The sequence below is a fragment of the Prionailurus bengalensis genome, chromosome D1, assembly GCF_016509475.1.
Source record: "Prionailurus bengalensis isolate Pbe53 chromosome D1, Fcat_Pben_1.1_paternal_pri, whole genome shotgun sequence".
NCBI classification, from domain to species: domain Eukaryota; kingdom Metazoa; phylum Chordata; class Mammalia; order Carnivora; family Felidae; genus Prionailurus; species Prionailurus bengalensis.
This window is the reverse complement of record NC_057346.1, coordinates 88,545,842-88,564,398: the sequence shown is the minus strand read 5'-3', so window position 1 is coordinate 88,564,398 and position 18,557 is coordinate 88,545,842. Positions and strand designations below refer to the sequence as shown.

Sequence of the window (18,557 nt, the reverse complement as noted above, 5' to 3'; positions counted from 1 at the left end):
AAAGGTCAATCTTTTCAAGAGCCATGAAAGTGTCTTCCTTCCCACCTTCTTCCCCTTTCTCAAGCCTCACTGGGATAAATTGAGACAGAGAAAACCAAAATAAAGACATACAAAATGTATAATAAAGGGGCGCTTGGGTGGCTCAGTGGGTTAGGCGTCCGATTTCGGCTCAGGTCACGATCTCAGAGTTTGTGGGTACAAGCCCTGCGTCGGGCTCTGTGCTGACAGCTCAGAGCCTGGAGCCTGCTTCAGATTCTGTGTCTCCCTCTCTCTCTGCCCCTCTCCCACTCCCGCTCTCTCTCTAAAATAAATAAACATTTAAAAAAATTAAAAAGAAAAGTATAATAAAGGGAGTAATGGGGGAAGAGAGACATAGGAGAACAATAAAGTCTAAAATAAGACAAATCTATGATGGCAGCAGAGAGGGCAGCAGATTAAATGATATTCAGCAGTTAAGTGGCAAGTGAACAGTACATATGAACAGAGATATGAAATCCAAGCTAGGGCACTCTAGAAAGCTTTCAAGGAGAAAGGAACATAATCTTACTGGGGGTGAGGGGTACAATTTTAGGACAGAGAAGCAGCCCCTAGCCAAAGGCAGGAAATACAGGAATAGAGGCAGGAATATGAAATAAGTCAATAAAACCAAAGAAGTAAGATAAAGAATGCCACTCTGAATAAAATGAGCAGTTCAAGTAAGGAAAATATGAAATCTAGAAAAGGTAGGCTGGGGCTTGATTAAAGAATTCTTGAATACAAAACAAAAAAGGTGTTTAACAATTGCGGGAAAGCGCGATAAAGGATCAGAGTTCAATAAAAAGACTGCCAATGAAGTTAAAGACCCAACGAAAAGTTCCTGAAAATACCAGTGTTAACATAAAAGCAAAGAGGATTACAAGTATTTTCACTTACACAGTGTTAGTAGTTTTAGAAATAGACTGATTCTATTATTAAATTGTATAGCAATCCTACTTCTATGACCCATAAATTTTTTTTAAATCAGAAAATTAATTGGCCAGGATTCATCTGACCTAAGTGGATCAATTCCCAACTTGGGTGTAAATTAAGTTTCATTTATTCCATTTTGAGGGATACCATCAATATTTTCCAACTTTAATCAAATTTAATAATAAGTGCATGAAATATATTAATTATGCATCAAATATTGCTCACAACCCTGAGATGAGGGAGGTACCATTATTATCACCATTTTACAGATTAGAACACTGAAGCAGTGTGACGGCCCCACTCCTCTCCCCCCTTCTCTTTTGATACTACTGGTTCTGTTTGTCTGGAAAACCCTGAGTGATCTAGGGATAGACAAGTTAAGTAACTCAAAGTCCTACAACTATTAAGTGGCAGAATCAGGGTTCAAACCAGACAGTATGGTTCCAGAATTAGAACTTTTCATCTCTGTACTGCAATGTCTCTCATCACATAATAAATTGTTTTGTTTATTCATTTTACCAAATCAGAGGCAGTTTTGTATTTCAGTGCTTTTAGCCTTTCTCCAAATAAGCTAATACTAATTCAGAAGATTAATTTTCTGATCTCAACTTTCAAATTATTTGACTTTGCCTGTATTTCATTTTTGTCCTGTTCCCAGAGGTTTCTATCACATCCAAAGATGTATGGGAAAAACACAAAACCACTTTACTTTGTTGGATCACGAGTTGATACAAGAGCAATGTATCCCACTCTGCCACATTCCTTAAAATCCCTAATGGAGACAGTGATTACCAAAAAAAAAAGACCTATTTTCTGATAGTTAACAGAATTATAAGATGGTCATTAGGTATAAAGGAATATACAGCAAATAAATGCCTGCTATATTTATATATACACGTATATACAAGCTAATTTTTTAGAGATCTTCAGGGTATCTCCTATATATATATTTGTCATATCTGAGACTCAGTCCTTTTAAAAGGCATCTTTCAGAGCCCAGATGTCCATCAACTGATGAACAGATAAAGATGTAAAGATGAACGGATCAGTGATGAAAAGGAATAAAATCTTGCCATTTGCAATTAACGTAGATGGAACTGGAGGGTATAATGCTAAGTGATATAAGTCAGTCTGGGACTCCTGGGTGGCTCAGTCAGTTAAGTGTCGGACTTCAGCTCAGGTCATGATCTCATGGTTTGTGAGTTCCAGCCCCGCATTGGGCTCTATGCTGACAGCTCAGAGCCTGGGCCTGCAGCCTGCTTTGGATTCTGTGTCTCCCTCTCTCTGCTCCTCACCCACTCACACTCTCTCTCTCAAAAATAAACAAACATTAAAAAAAAATTTTTAATGTTTAAAAAAAAAAGTCAGTCAGAGAAAGACAGATGTTTTCATTCATACGTGGAATTTGAGAAACTAATAGACCATAGGGGAAGAGAAGGAAAAATAAGTTACAGAGAGGCAAACCATAAGAGGCTCTTAAATACAGAGAAGAAACTGAGGGTTGATGGGGGTGGGGAGTTGGCCACTGAGGAGGGCACTTGATGGGATGAGCACTAGTTGTACATATGAATCATGGGAATCTACTCTTGAAGCCAAGACTACACTGTATATACACTGAATGTTAGCTAACTTGACAATAAATTATTTTTAAAAATTTTTAAAAGGCATCTTTCAGGTGTTACTTTAAACTTTACAGAACTGGAAAGCATCTTAGATATAATTGGATCCAATCCTCTCATCTTACAAAGAGCTTATCAATCGTAAAGAAATAAAATTTTTTGCCTTCCTTATTTTTAATATTTCATAAACATATATACATAGTCTTCTACTTACATCTTGACTTAATGCCATGAAACTCCTCTGTAATTCTTTTGCAAACTCCAAGTTATTTGTGACTTCCTGGTACTTAGATACGGCATCCTAAAATAACAAAGACAGAGCCCAACTTTACTGGAAACATAAAGAACCACAAAATTAATTTTCTTATTAAAAATAGTGAGCAGAAAATCTTCAATAAAATGTAGCATCTTTACCAGCTGATCTTGATTAAGCCTTTCCCCTTTGTTCATTCGTTCCTGGTAATCATCAAGCTTGCCCTATGTAAAAAGAAAAAAAGAATTATGCCCCACATTTTAAAGTATATACCAGCCTAACCATGCTGAAATTAACAAACCCATATAATCCTCTAAGTTTGTCTCAAATCTTGCCCTAAAGATAATTTTTAGTTAACTTCAGCTTAAGTTTGTACATAACTTAGTTTAATAAATAGTGCGCTAAAATATGAATGCAGACACTCCAGCCCCTGAATAATAACCAAATTCCACAGTATAAGCCAATGACATGATACAACACTGCTTATTTAGGTTTCTCAAAAGAGATATGCATCAGATGGCCTGCACAAATGGTTCCTACCAACATGGGTGAAGGCCACAATTTGGTTATGATCCTACCTACACAGAAGCGTATCAGACATTTTATAATGTTAAATTCTTGTCCCTTCCTCACCCCCTGCCTCACCTCACTTCCTCACTTCGTGTGACTAAGTGATATAAAAAGAGTGTATTTTCCCTGAAAAAAACCCATGTGCATACTGTCTTTGATAGGCCTCATCCATTTCTCTTGAACAACATGATACTCCAAGCTATCACATCACCTATGGATAGTGCATTACTCAACAGCTTTGCTTTCTTTTCTCACAAATGGAATTAAATATGACAGTGGGACAGAAAATTAACCTCTGGTTTAAGTCATCTTTTTCCCCCCAACTAAAATGAAAATGTTGGCAGTTTCCCAGGCTACTATTAGATAAGACCCCAAAGAAAAGTATTACTCAGGTAATACAATAGTCAAAAATTCTTGACAATTCCTGATAGTAGTCAAGTTATTGTTTTAAAAGTCAGAGGAGCAGGAATAAGTAGAAACCTAAATTAAAGGGGACAAATTTTTAAATTAATATAATCACAATAAATTATAAACATATATTGTTCCTCACCCTTAGTAATAATAAAATTAGCCACGAAACACAAAATCTGATAAAATGCATTCAGGGTCAAGAAACAAGTTTAAAAACAATACTAAAAAGTTGTTTTAGGTCAAATCATCCATTTTCTTTGCACCAGAACCATTAGTCAACTTGCATAACCATTCCACCCTAAATTAAAAGCCTAACAATTCCTTAGTTATCCTAGAGGCAAATAAAACCAAAATAAACATTAAAACATTAAAGGCTGATCCAAGTACCCAATTTTATGCTTAGGTAGACTATTTCACACAATAACCTCCGGCTGAAGAGGTATAAAATTCAAGTCTACCAGTTGAAAAATGCAAGTTTTTTCTACACTGATCTGACAGGCCTAATTCCAGGTAAAAAAGATAAGCTCAACTGTCTCAGAACACTCTCTGAGGATGAATAAAAACAACTCATTCATTTTTTAAAAGGGTAGGCTATTTTAAAGAAAAAAACAAACAAGATTTGCCTTTAATGATGACTTAGGGTATAATAGCACTTTATTATAGTCAGGATTCCTCTATTTAGAAATATACAGATAACAGAAGATATGCAAATGGAAAGAGGGCCTGAAATGTAGTGCTAGTACAGTAAAAATTCTGAATTCACTGCTAGGCAAAAGAAAAACTGCTATTAGCTCATACCTAGCATTTATTATCTTCTTTTTTCATACATTCTTCAAAGAAACTGTTGCTAAATCTAAAATTAATACAGAGCTGGGGCGCCTGGGTGGCGCAGTCGGTTAAGCGTCCGACTTCAGCCAGGTCACGATCTCGCGGTCCGGGAGTTCGAGCCCCGCGTCAGGCTCTGGGCTGATGGCTCGGAGGCTGGAGCCTGTTTCCGATTCTGTGTCTCCCTCTCTCTCTGCCCCTCCCCCGTTCAAGCTCTCTCTCTCTCTGTCCCCAAAATAAATAAACGTTGAAAAAAAAATTTTTTTTTTAAAATAAAATTAATACAGAGTTGAGTGCAGTATATATCCCTTACAGGGTAGAGTTTTACATACCTAGTTTAGCTCTATCATTTAATGTCTTACAAATTTAAAACCATACATGCCAATCAAAATGGATGTCAAATCGAATTCCTAAATCATGATGGTTTATATGTAAAAATATATATGAAAAGCTTTTTTAATGTTAAGAATGTACCTGAGTGGTAGAACTATAGGTGGAACTTTTTTCCTTTTGCTTTGTTTTGTACACTTAGATATTCTGCAATGAACATATAGTTTGTATAATAAAAAAATTATAATTTCATGCTATAAAAAAGTTATTAAGATTGGCAGATTTTAGGATACTGCCAAGACTTTAACCTATAATAATCTTTGAATATGAATCTATATACTATCCTATAGTTGGGCAAGCTACCCTAAAGGAGAAAAGCTCCAAGGGCACCTGCATGGCTCAGCTGGTTAAGCGTCCAGCTCTTGGTTTTGGCTCAGGTCATGATCTCATGGTTCATGAGTTTGAGCCACACACTGGACTCCAAGCTGACAGTGAGGAGCCTGCTTGGAATTCTCTCCCTCTCTCTACCCCTCCTCCACGTTCTCTCTCTCAAAATAAATAACCTTTAGAGAAAAGCAAAGCTCCAATTTTCTACACAATATCAAATTTAGTATTTATCCAACCCAAACTCTACGGCAGATCGCATTTTCCAAAAATGGCCACATCTGTAGGTCTACATACTGCTCACTGCACCATTAAGAACTAGTCCAATTCCCCTGCCATTGTACTAAGTGGGGTTCAACCAACAGAGTACAGTGGAAGTGATCCTGTACAACTTCCAAGGCTGTGTCATAAAAGCAATGTATCTCTATCCTATTTGCTAGTCACTAAAAACATTTGGAGTCCCAAGCTATCATTTAAGAAGTCCAATAACCCTTCTCACGGTTTGTGGGTTCAAGCCCCGCATCAGGCTCTGTGCTGACAGCTCAGAGCCTGCAGCCTGCTTCCGATTCTGTGTCTCCCTCTCTCTCTGCCCCTCCCCTGCGCATGCTCTGCCTCTCTCTCTCTCAAAAAATAAACACTTAAAAAAATAAAAATAAATAAAAGATGTCCAACAACCCTGAGGTTGCCATCCTACGAGGAGGCCAAGCCACAAAGAGGTCTTATTTAAGAATTCTGGTCAGCAATCCTAGTGTTAGAATCATAGCCCAAGTACCAGACATGAAGCAAACAAGCATTATTAGTCTTCCCAGCTGAGGCCCCAGGAATCATTAGCGCAGAGACACCAACCCCACTGTGTGTCCTATCTGAATCCCTAACAGGCAGAATGTGTGCATAATAAAATGAAGTTTTGGAGTGATTTATCACACAGGAGTAACTGGAACAAGGGTAAAAGAGAAATCAAAAGAAAGGGAAAGCAGCTGCTATGCAAAACTCGGTTTCACAGTACACATCTTCATGAAATACCGTCACCAAAAAATAGGCAAAAGGACTCTGTGCAGCCAAAACAAAGATCTATTTCATTAGAACTCGTACATCTGTTTCTTTTGATTTTTATATTGCTATAACAGGTTTCAAATTTATCAATTCATAACAATTTAAGAGCCATAATTTAAAAAAATTTAATGTTATTTTTGAGAGAGAGCGTGTGCAAGCGGGGGAGGGACAGAGGGAGACAAAGAATCTGAAGCAGGCTCCAGGCTCTGAGCTGTCAGCACAGAGCCCAATGCAGGGCTCATACCTACAGACTACAAGATCATGACCTGAGCCAAAGTTGGACATTTAACCGAATGAGCCACCCAGGCACCCCAAGAGCCCTAATTTTGAAAGGAAGGACTGCCACTAACACCACAAGAAATGACAGTTCACTGTGACAGAAGAAATATGTTCAAAAATCATGACATAACTTAAAAATCTCAAGCGTCTTTAACAGAAGATTTTCAAAAGCAGACCACACTTCCTTATATCTGGTAAGATGAATTAATACAGCTATAGTGTCCAATAAAAAAAAAGTTAATCAAATGAATGGAAACTACAGGTCTTTCATGAACATTTTTCTAACCATAATAAAACAAAAGTTTCATTACAGCTTTACATTTGTTCCTCTATATAGCCATTAACACTTGCTATATTACTGTTATAAATATTCCGTCCCCTTGTCCTTACCCGACCTTTAAAAAAGCAAGATGCTGAGTCTGATCAAAGTGCCTAATAAACAGCTCTCATTTGAGGAAACTCAAAACTTACTAATAAGACTGCAAAGACAATGAAAAAAGTGTTCTACATTAAAAGGCACTAGGTGTTTTTTTTTCCTTTGTCCATGTAATACAGGATCTCCTGGTTGCTTGGGTGTATAAAGACTTTCATCACCATGAAATTTGAACCAAAGGCACCTCTGTTCACTATTACACGTAATTAACTCTACATAGCAGAGACCCTGTATTAGTCTGCAAGTCAGTGATTTCCAAAGTGTGGTCCCCAAACCAGCAATACATCAGCAACAGCTAGGAACTTAATAGAAATGTGAATTCTCAGGGTACCTGGCTGGTTCAGTTGGTGGAGCATGCGACTTCGATCTTGGGGTTGTTGAGTTACAGCCCACGCTGGGTGTAGAAATTACTTTTACAAAATTAATTTTTTTTTTTTTGAGAGAGAGAATGAGAGGCAGAGAGAGAGAATCCCAAGCAGGTTCTGCACTGCCATTGCAGAGACCGATGTGGGATTCGAACTCACAAACCATGAGATCATGACCTGATCTGAAATCAAAGGTCGGATGTTTAACCAACAGAGTCACCCAGGCACTCCACCACCAAAATTAAATCTTTAAAAAAGAAAAATGACATGTAAATTCTCAGGCACCACCCCAGACCTATTAAATCAGAAACTCTGGGGGCTGGGACCCAGCAATCTGTGTTTTAACAAGCCCTCTGGTTGATTCTAATGTGTGCTTAAGTTTGAGAAACACTAACCTAGATCAAATACATTGCAATTGAGTCTTAGAAATAAGAAATTATTCTGAATCAACACAACCAATACAAACTGTGACCATAAAACACATTATATGGCAACCTCAATTTGGTTAAAGGTTTAACATTAAACTCCGAAAACCTGTTGAATAGTGGTTTTCTAAACCAGCTTATAAATCTATTTAACCTAGTCACTAGTTACATAAGAAAAAATCCATTTATGATCCAAACATTGAAGGGGTACCATCTTCCATTCATAAATACTACTTTTATTAAGTTCTGCATTGTGAGCCAAGCTCCAGAAGTTTAGAGCACTTAAACTCACTGGTGAGTGCCAAATTTTGCACTAGAAACAGAAAGCCTCATAGAAAAATCAACTGGTTTAATTTTCTACCTTTGAAAAATGAGGTTGGTTTGCAATCTCAGCTCACTCCTAAGTAGCTTTCAGAGATCTCAAAAAGAAAAAAAAAAGGATGTATCTGCACTAGTCTCATGAGTAGACTACTCAAAGACAAACTTCATTCCTATGGTCACATCCCATCTAAATGGCTTAAATTAAGTCCAAGTAGAAAAACTGTGCATTTGAGGTTAAAATTTGCAGTATGAACTAAATCAATATATAAATAAGAAACTGCCTTTCACAATGACTGATCCAACATGAACTCCGATGAACGCAAAGGGGCAAGGATAGGAGCAAAGGGCTCCACACAAACACAGCTTTTTTTGTTTCTTCCCTAAGCTAGAACATGGCTGCCTAACACCTAGTTAATAAATTGGCTGATACACATATCATCCACATAAAATGAACATTAAGTATTTTTTTCTAGAAAATGGAGTTGTTTTCCTAGCATAAAAGGAAATCTTTATCAAAGAGCCTATCACGAAACTGGTAACAAAAACCTGCTCTCTTACATTCTATCTGGAAATAATTATTTAGAAATTCTATTTAGGGCTCCTTTTCAAACTATTGAGCATCCTAAGAGTATTAAAGGTTCACTTATAGCACCACATATGATTAAGATAAAAATCAGGCCATTTCCCAGATTATCTGGTCTCTAAAGGGGAACCATAGTATGGAGATGTGACTATGCCCAGTAAATGTCAAAAGATTATATGTATATGTGGTCCTGACAAATGATTACCCAAGAAGTACAGCCCAGTCCTATCCCCTATCTCCTGTTTCTTTGTTGCTTTTAATAGCTGACAGTATTCACTACGTGACATTCAAATTTAAAATATCAGGTAGCTAACCCTATCAGCAAGGACTATTATCAATCATATTTCACCTAATTAGAAACTGAAAGGGCAGTTAGTAACTTGCCTAAGGTCATAAGTCCCAGAAAAATCATTTGTGCCTCATTACACCCCTCTTTTTTGTCACTCTGGATTCTAGACATTGCTACGTTTCATTTTTGCCCTGCTGCTGTTTTCCTCCCTTCCTTTCACCAGAGTAAAAATTAGGTGACTTAATCGCAGTACACCTAGATCTTTCACTCTTCCCAAAGATTTTTTCACCACCACCAAAGTTACTTAACTGAAATGGTTTTTAAAAATTCAATACAGTGCTGTGAGGATGCCAGATGATGAATATCCAGAACAGCTATCCTCCTGAGCTTTCTTTCCTTCCTTCCTGTTAGATCTGAAATTTCATAAATGAATAAAGAAAACATTTTTTTTAATTACACAATTAAAAAGAAATAGCAAAGGAGAGACTCCAAAAAACCAAATTCCTTAACTAGACAATTATAAACAGTCACAACAAGAAAGATTAGGAGGGGACATCTGAAAAAAACTAGCTTAGCTACCCAAGAAACTGTACCTTCTGTTCTGAATTAAGAAGATCTCCACACTGAGACAGAAAATTTAAAAATAAAGCCTAAAATAACAAAAGTAGTAAGAGCACCCATCTAGAAGCTATTTTGTGTCTCCAGGCCAAATAAATCACTTCTCAGTACTGAAAACCTATAGAAAGACAAATGTAAAAACAAAAGATAAAGATTTTTCTTGTCAACTTTCCATAATCTTCAGTGGACTTTCTAGACATTATTTCAAGTCCCCAGTCCCTACATTCCCTGTTCTTCACCTAGAAACATCAGTTCTGACTTTGCCCATATAATGGTAGGCAGCTGACTGCCTCCTGCTTACCCTCCACCAGTTCAAATGACAATTAGTTGCTAATAAACTTCACAGGAAAGACCGTATGAAACAAAAGTTTTCTCAATTATAAAAAGGAGGGTAGAGAGAACATATAGTACAATCCATAGATGATCCCTAACAGTGCTCTTCTAATGCTGGAAGACTTCTCATGTAGCAGAAGTCTGAGCTGTTCCAGAAAACAAATATTAAATATTGTGTAGGACAGAGGAAGAGTGGGTTGAGAGGTGACTAGCATCAAGATCTTAAAGAGTTGTTCAAAAATGAAATCGACTTTCACAGAGAAATGAGCATTCTACCAGGCCCTAGAAGACTGATTAATGCAGAAACTGAATGAACACTTGTCAAGAATGCAGGATTTCTTAACACTAAGAACAGTAAGAGGATGCTAAATTAGGTGTTTTCTTTTTTGTTTTTTATTTTTAATATTTTTTAAGTTTATTTTTTTTTTTTATTTTGAGAGACACCAAGACAGCAGGAGTGGGGAAGGGACAGAGAGGGAGAGAGAGAATCCCAAGCAGGCTCAAAGCCTGATGTGGGGCTTGAACTCACAAAACCACGAGATCATGACCTGAGCCAAAACCGAGGGTCAGACACTTAACCGACTGAGCCACCCAGGTGCTCCTAACTTAGAGGTTTTCTAAGACAATTTGTAAGATAATCTTTCAAGCAAATAAGTAACCAGGAGTTTAACTTGACAGGACTTTTGTCCAACTAAAAAGGGGAAAAAAAGGTAACAGATAATCCTTATTCCTTGTCCATGGTTGTTAATTATGCAGTTAAGCCTGAATGAATGGAAGCAGCTAACCCTAGTAGGAAAACAAAAAAGGATAATTTTGAAGAGTTCCGGCATCACCCACTTTGAATTCTTAAGTCTAAATCTTGTGCATCTGAAAAACAAATGATTATCAACAATCTTAACAAGTATCTTTTGAATTATTAGTTGCTTTAACCAAACTACTCAGTAGAATGAGTATAGTATATTCGTTACATGAATGATTTAGAAACTCTATTCAGAGTTCAATGTAAAAAGATGAGAACTGTAATTCACTTAAAATGGAGACCAAAAGGTTTTTTCCCAATGATTAAAGTATATTTCAGTTATTTCTATGGCTAGATAACAATATTAAGGGGAATACAATGAAAATTTCTAATCATTTACAATGGTTCAAATACAAAGAATCATCTATTCTCCTTCCTAAGACTATTTACAAATTGTGCTTATAGCACCAAGATTTTAGAAGTGCTCAACTTGCAGGGGGTGCCTGGGTGGCTCAGTCAGTTAAGCGTCCAACTTCCGCTTAGGTCATGATCTCAAGGGTCATGGTTTCAAGACCCGCGTCAGGCTCCGTGCTGAGCTTGGAGTCTGGAGTCTGGAGCCTGATTCAGATTCTGTGTCTGCCTCTCTCTCTCTGCCACTCCACTTCTTGGGCTTTGTGTGTGTCTCTCTCTCTCTCAAAAATAAATATTTTTTTAAAAAAATTATAAAAGTGCTCTACTGGCCTAAAGAACTCTACTCGCTTAAAAAATAGATCAAAAGAAAATTCTTCAGGAAAAATTCCATCTCAGTAAAAACACTGAAGTAAACAGCTCTGTACAAAAAGCATTTTCTCCCTCATGGGTTAATCCGTCTTAACAGGATTTTACTGATGAAGCTACAAATATTTCTATATAATGATTCAGTCAAACTAACAAATATTTAGCATTTACCATGTGTAAGGCCCAATATGCTGTCATTCATACTCCCCAAGGAGCTTAACTACCTATTTAGAAAAACACGTAAGGTAAGAGCATAAGACAATACAAAATGTCAAGGAAGTGTAGAGACAATAGGTAGTACAGGAAGTTAAAGGAAACAGCATCCTTTAGCTGAGCACAGCCAAAAAGCACACCTTCCCTTTTCCTCAGGAAATATGAATTCTGAACTCTGCCCAATAAAGTCTCTGTCATGTATGTTTTTACACTCATACTCTATCCAACAAAAGCACTGGTACAGCTAGGGGGAGAAATAAAGAAATGAGCAGAAGCCAAGCAATTTACAATTCCAACTTTGGCTGATACTGTCTCTTCTGCTACTCCTCTTACTCTTCTCTACTGCTTACATACAATTCACTGCCACCAGAGAAAGGGACCAATTACTAAAAAAATATCCAAAGCCTGTAATATAAGAATACGGAAAGGTTGACACACCTCCTACTGCTTTACTGGTAACACTTTTCCCAAATTATCTGGTCTACGACATACCAAGCCTGCATTAAGACGGACCAGTGTGCATCAGGGCTTACTTAAGCACAAAGAGAAAGATCAGAATTTAAACTTTAAAAGTTCATTTCATTACAACAATACAGATGTCCCAATGACACCTGATACAATGGGGCTTTACTTGTACTGTTCTTCTCAAGACCCATTACCTGGACAGCCTAAAAACACAATTTAACAAGATACTAATAAAGGTCGAACAATGAAGAAATAAAAAGCTTTTTCTTTTTGCTTTCAGCATTTTAAAACAGAGGAACTCTAAAATTAAAGATTTAAGTTAAAGCCTTCACCTGGTTCTACAGTATTGGCTTAAACATGAAAAATACTTATGTTGCAGAACATTACAAATTCTAATTTTTCCCATAAAACCAGAGACCTTAGAATTCACTCTTTCCAAACTGGTTGACTTTACATGGGCATCTGAATGAACTCTTCCATAAAATGAATTAGAATAAATTCTAAGATGACTTTAAGGCCTTAAAAGATCTTAGATTCTATTAACAGTATAACAATAAGATCGATGTCAGGTTGTTATAATTTTAACCTTTGAAAGAATTTAATTTTTTTAAAAGATGAAACAGTACTAATCTTCCTCTCCTCCTAAATGTAAACTAAGGTACTAATTACATAAAATTATAACAAACTGTATGTTTAATCTCTAAGTCACACAAAATGTATTCTAATACAAATATTTGCCACATGGGAATTTTCTAGAGCAAAATAACATGGTCAGGTTAAACCAATTCATTCTCATTATAATACTTGGGATTCTACTCTCATGCAAGAAAAACATAATTATTACACGAGGAAATTCATATCTTTTCCTTTTTAAATTCAAATTTTAAATACTTCTCTTTCTCTCTCTCTCCCTAACACACACACACACACACACACACACACACACACCCACACCCACACCCACACCCAGGCAGGCAGGCAGAGAGAAACAAATGAAGCATTATAAATGTTTGGGTTTTTTTTTTTTCCTGTGACAAGGTGAATGCAAAACAAAGTAATCTTGCCCTCTGCATTGCAGAGAAATAGTTCATGCAACCAATGGGAGAAGAGGATACATCAGCAATTTCAACTGTCAAGAAAAACTTCAGATGTTAGCCCCAAGGAAAGATTTTACTTATAAAATAGTTGAGAATGTTATTATTTCAAAATACTTAGCAAAGAAATTCTGTAGAAAAGCTGCATTGAAAATTCTAAGTAGAGGCACACTGCAATGCTCTAAAAAGAAATGTTACCCTAACAATGATAGCATCTTTTTTCAGTAAATTAACTAAAAAGATCTAAAGAGCAAAAAAGACTTGAGAGAGTAGATGAAAAACAGTACACTTTGGCTATCTGTCTTGGTCACATATTGGTTACAAAGCTGTCAGACTGCTCTGCAAGAGAACAGTGGTTAATCTTTCACCTACCAAAATCTTTAGTGTCTAAACCTATTATACTTACAAAAAGCATAAAAATTTTAAATGTCATCTATTTAAACATCCTTTATTCTACATCAAAACTGATTACATCTCACCATATAAATAAGCTCTCTCTTCAGTGAAAATTAAAACTTGGTTTCAAAATAACATCTTGCCTAGCCTATAGCCCCGTTTTATACCAACAAACTGATGAAGAGAACTTGGCAATTTCTATTACTTATAAAAATTAAAAGATTTGTAAATGGAGTTTTGCACTTGATTCTTTTGATTATAACTGCATTTCTTCTGTTTGCTAAGCATATACATAGTATAGTCTTTATAAACCCAAATTTCAAAAACTACCAGGCCATTTAGTTGCATTACATAATAGTATCATATTTAATTAATGTTAAGCATGCATTCTTACTGAACAGATGCTTAGCTTTCTTCTAATGGCTTGACTTATCAGAAAATTAACAAATACTTTGTTTTTTTAAATGAAGTACAATAAAATTACTGCAATTCTCCAAGTCTTAAACTAAATGATAATACATTTCTAGTAGTAACTTTGGTCAGGACACTGGATTTTAGAATCCATTAAAAAAGAGATTTTGGGGCACCTGGGTGGCTCAGTTGGTTAAGTGTCCGACTTCAGCTCAGGTCATGAGTTCACGGTCGTGAGTTCGAGCCCCACATCAGGCTCTGTGCTGAAGGCTTTGGAACCTGGAGCCTGCTTCGGATTCCTGTCTCCCTCTCTGCTCCTCCCCAGCTCCCGCTCCGTCTTTCTGTCTCTCTGTCTCTCTCTCTCAAAAATAAATCAAGATTAAAAAAAAAAAAAGATTTTGTCCTGAAGACCGTTACGAATAGGTCAAGTCTAAAATATAGCTCAAACAGAAGTTGCTAAATGGACTGAAATAAAAAGAAACCCAGTTATTTATAAATACCATCTTCCTTTACTGCATAAAGGTTTATAAAGATTCAAAACTGACTTGTAAAGTAAATCCTATTTTAGGTTTATTAGAAATGCTCACTACTGAAAAATTAATCATGTTTTGAAAAAAAATCACATTTTCATACAGTAAATCTAGATATAGAAAAAATGCAATATAAACTAGAAACCAGATGTGCTTTGAGAAAAATCCAAAATCCTTAAGTCTCTCAAAAAGTAAAACTTAATTTCAATAGTCACAACATACTGCCAACTTAGCTATTTAACAAGTAGGTAGCTCAGTCTGTGAGTTACCAAAAAGCTTACCTGTAATTTGACCTTTCTACTACCTAGCACTCAAAATAATAAGACCCCCAAAAAAAAAAAAAAAAGACGAAATACTTCTGTTACTTTGTGAGGTTTTTTCCCTCCACCATTACAAGAGAATTTTTCAGTACTTACTAGCCTAAGTCTGTAATTACTTTCTCTTCTATGGGGGTGGGGGTGGCAGGTGTTAGGCAATGTATACAATATAAACACATACACAGGTGACCTATCATTGTTCAGGTCCTCATGGGGCTTAAAAACTAATTTTTTTCCATACTCATTTGGAGCACTAGAATCAGTCATGTCATAACTAAATTGGTTGCTAATCAGTACCTGACTTTACATTAAGGGCTTTGAAAAATTACTTTTCAGTCCTTAAAATATGAATATCTACATTTATATGTCTATAGTTAACATTTACTACATCATTACTATTTTTGATTCCTATCCTAGAAGAATTTTGAAAATTAAACCACTCAGGCATCAACCAGACTGATGGGATTTATTGTAGCAAGAGGTTTTAAAAAGATTCCTAAATCTTGATTCAGATGGCAGACTCAGAAGATACTGGCCTTGGGCATGCTTATTCTAATACGTATTTAAATGCAACTACTTTACAAGTAAAATACTTTTGTTGCTTTGCTGATATTGATTCATCTATTACTTTTATCATTTATAATAAACTACACTTGTTTATCAAAATAGAGTATCACCAAAAGGTAGGAGACATCCACAATTAGTGCATTTCTCGATTTCAAATAAAAGCTAAGAAATTCAAGTAATATCCCCAGTAGAAAAAATGAGACAGATTAGTATCTAATCTAAAAATGTCTTTTAAAACTCCCAAAAACTATAAAATCAATTAAACAAGCAATTAAAGTAATTAAGGCCTAAATGTCACCATTTTCTTCAAGTTATTTGGCCCAAATTTTAAATAGCTACTATCTCAAACAACATCTTAAGTAACACTGTTAGGTGGGTGACTAAATAAACATTCTTAAATGACTTCTTCAAAATTCAAGATGTTTTATAATAAATGTCTTACTAGAAGCAGACAAACGAAAGTTATCCAAGCAAAGTTATTTTTCTTAAGGTAAAAGGCAAAAAGTTTGCATAATAGTCACATATGTAATTATCCAATTTTTCATACTACTGATTTGCTTCTCCCTTTCCACCTCCAGTCTTACTGAAGGTGGAATTATCCACTCTGCCGAGACCCTTTCTCTACATACGTACACACCCACACAGGCACGCGCACACACACACACACACACACACACACGTGCCGCTCCAAACAGAGTTGGTACACTGTCCTGCACTGAAAGCATAAAACAAAAGGCCTACTTGAAGATAAACCTCACGGTGTGACCTAGAATGGCAAACTATTGAATCCAAAAAATTGTGGGTGTGGCTCGACTGTTTTTCGGAGGGGGGCGAGGAAGGCCAGCCGGGGCGGCTGCCTGGTCGCTGCCCTCCCCCTCTGCTTTCGCTTTGTGCTCACAATGCAGCTCCTGTAAAGCGCTTCCCTCTCCTCGCAGCCGCCGCCATGTTAGACGCTCTCTCCATGTGCCCGGAGACCTGGCGATCCCCTCGGTCTAACACGGACCCACGCCCCCCAACGAATCTCGATCGTGGCCGTCTCCCTCCCATCCCTCTCTAAAGTCCCGGAGGGGCAAAGAGCCGCCGCAGAAAATCTTCTCGGGATCGAGTTGAGCTTGAGGCTCAGGGGGGCACCTAGACAATCGAAACAAAGAAGGAAACGTGGGGGCGCCCATCAGATGGGGGCGGGGGGGGGGTAGCAAATCGAAGACACACTCAAAAGGGGCCTGACACAGAAGCAATTCTGGGTGAAATCACACTTCTCTCCCAAGAGAGGTGAGGGCACACCGAACAGGCCTCAAGTACACGGTAACCGAGCGGACCAACCCCACGACTGTAGGACGTAGGCCGCCCCAACTCCACCAGGCGGTGGGTTGAGCCCTGAGCCCCCTCACCGGGACCCCTTCATTTCTCCCCGCTGGCCCTCGTCAAAGAAATCGGGCCTCGGTGACGGAGGGAAGGGTATCACACGGCGAAGTCTGGCGACAGGGCAGGCCCCCGCCCTTACACATCCCACTCCCAAAGGCCAAGAAGCCTGGCCCACTGCCGGAGGAGAGTAATAAAGCGGCCGGGGCGGGAGGGGGGGGAGAGCGCCCCGTCCGGGTCAGGTGACAAGCACCTCCCCTAGGAGCCCGTTTTCAGGGCTCGAAGCTCCGTTTACAGAGCAGGCCGGGCGTGGGGGGTGGGGATGGGTGGAGGGGATGCGACAGGGACGGGAAGAGGGCAGGCCACAGCAGTCAGGATTGGAGCATCAAACCCTCCCTTCCCCGCCAACTCCTGGCACCTTTTTCTTCTCCAGGTTCCGAAGTTTCTTGTCGATCACCCCGAGGATCTGCTTCATGGCCTCGGTCTGGACAGCGCCGGTGCCGGTTACGGGGTGCTGGGAAGCCGGCGCAGCTGCCCCGGCCCCCGCCGCCGCCTCACTCCCGGAGGAACCCGACGGGGGTGGCGGTCCGGACGACTTGCTGCCGCTTCCGCTGTGGCTGGTGGCCGAGGGCATCTTTAGACCGTGAGAGGAGACAAGAAAAAGCGGGAGGAAGGACAAGAGCGGCGAGTCAGGCGGCGGACGGGGCGAGACGCGGGACAAAACGCGCAGCGGGCGGGAGCCTGCGCGAGCGGGTGGGGGTGGGGATGGGGCCGGCGCGCGCCGCGAGGGCAGGAAGACACCGCGGACGCGCGCGCGACCCGCCAGCAGGGCGCCCCGCCGGGCCTCGCACCGCCCCCCCCCGGCCCGCCCCTCCCCCGCGCAGGCCGCCGGCTCGGCCTACCAGCCCCGGGGTACCGAGGCTCGCGCCGGGGGCGGGGCCTCGCAGAGCCGGCCGCCAACGGCCAGTGCAACGGTCCCCGCCGGGGTGGGCCAGCGCTCGTCGCCTGGCGAGGAAAGGAGGGAGGAGAGAGGTCGAGGCTGAGGCGGAGAAGGGTGGAGAAGGGCACTGGAAATGACCGGGGGAGGGGGGGCGGAGGGGGAAGGGGAGACTTGAGGAGCAAGCCCCTCGAGAAGGTCCAGCCGATCCGGAGGTAAAGGACACTCGGGGCAGCGGCCCTCTTCACCGTCAGCGCCTCGGTCCGGGTGGCGCTCACCGTGCGCGCGCAGAGGACGCTGGAAATCCCGAGTGGGCGGCTGAGGGGGCAAGGGTGGCTGTGCGTTCCGGGCAGTGTCGTGCACTCCGTGGGCGCAGGCCGCTTCGCCCTATCCCCGCTGCACCGAGAGCCGCTGCTAGTGAGGCGGAGAGCCGAGAGCGGGAGGGACTTAGCCAGCCGGCCCTCTGGGGCGGAGGGGGCGGGAGAAGCTGCGGGCGGGGGCCTTCGCGGCCGCTCGGGCTGCCCGACGCGAACGCCTGTGGGAAAGGGCCCACCGGGTCTCCTACTGCGCCGCTCTAGCCCCTGCCCTTGCGGGGGGACGGTCGATCCGCGCAGGTCGGGACGGCTCCGGGAGGGGTGCCCCAGCGGAGTCCTGAGTTTTGAGCAAAATCAAACCTAGGGTCCTTCAGGCGAAGTCGCTTGACGTCCAAA

General features: G+C 40.0%; 1 protein-coding gene across 2 annotated transcripts in view; it reads right to left on the bottom strand.

Annotated features, from left to right (window-relative positions):
* The window catches only part of CAPRIN1 (cell cycle associated protein 1), a 38,878-nt gene extending 20,521 nt beyond the window's left edge, over window positions 1-18,357 (bottom strand). The window contains exons 1-4 of one of the 2 annotated variants that reach the window (XM_043580915.1): window positions 18,126-18,357; window positions 17,329-17,544; window positions 2,982-3,044; window positions 2,782-2,868 (exon numbers count right to left, since the gene is read on the bottom strand). In XM_043580915.1, coding sequence (XP_043436850.1) covers window positions 2,782-2,868; window positions 2,982-3,044; window positions 17,329-17,544 — 366 coding nt within the window. In that variant the 5' untranslated portion in view covers window positions 18,126-18,357. The remainder of the gene's footprint in view (window positions 1-2,781; window positions 2,869-2,981; window positions 3,045-17,328; window positions 17,545-18,125) is intronic. The other variant, XM_043580916.1, reaches the window with a different exon arrangement.
* Between the last annotated feature and the right edge of the window lie 200 nt (window positions 18,358-18,557).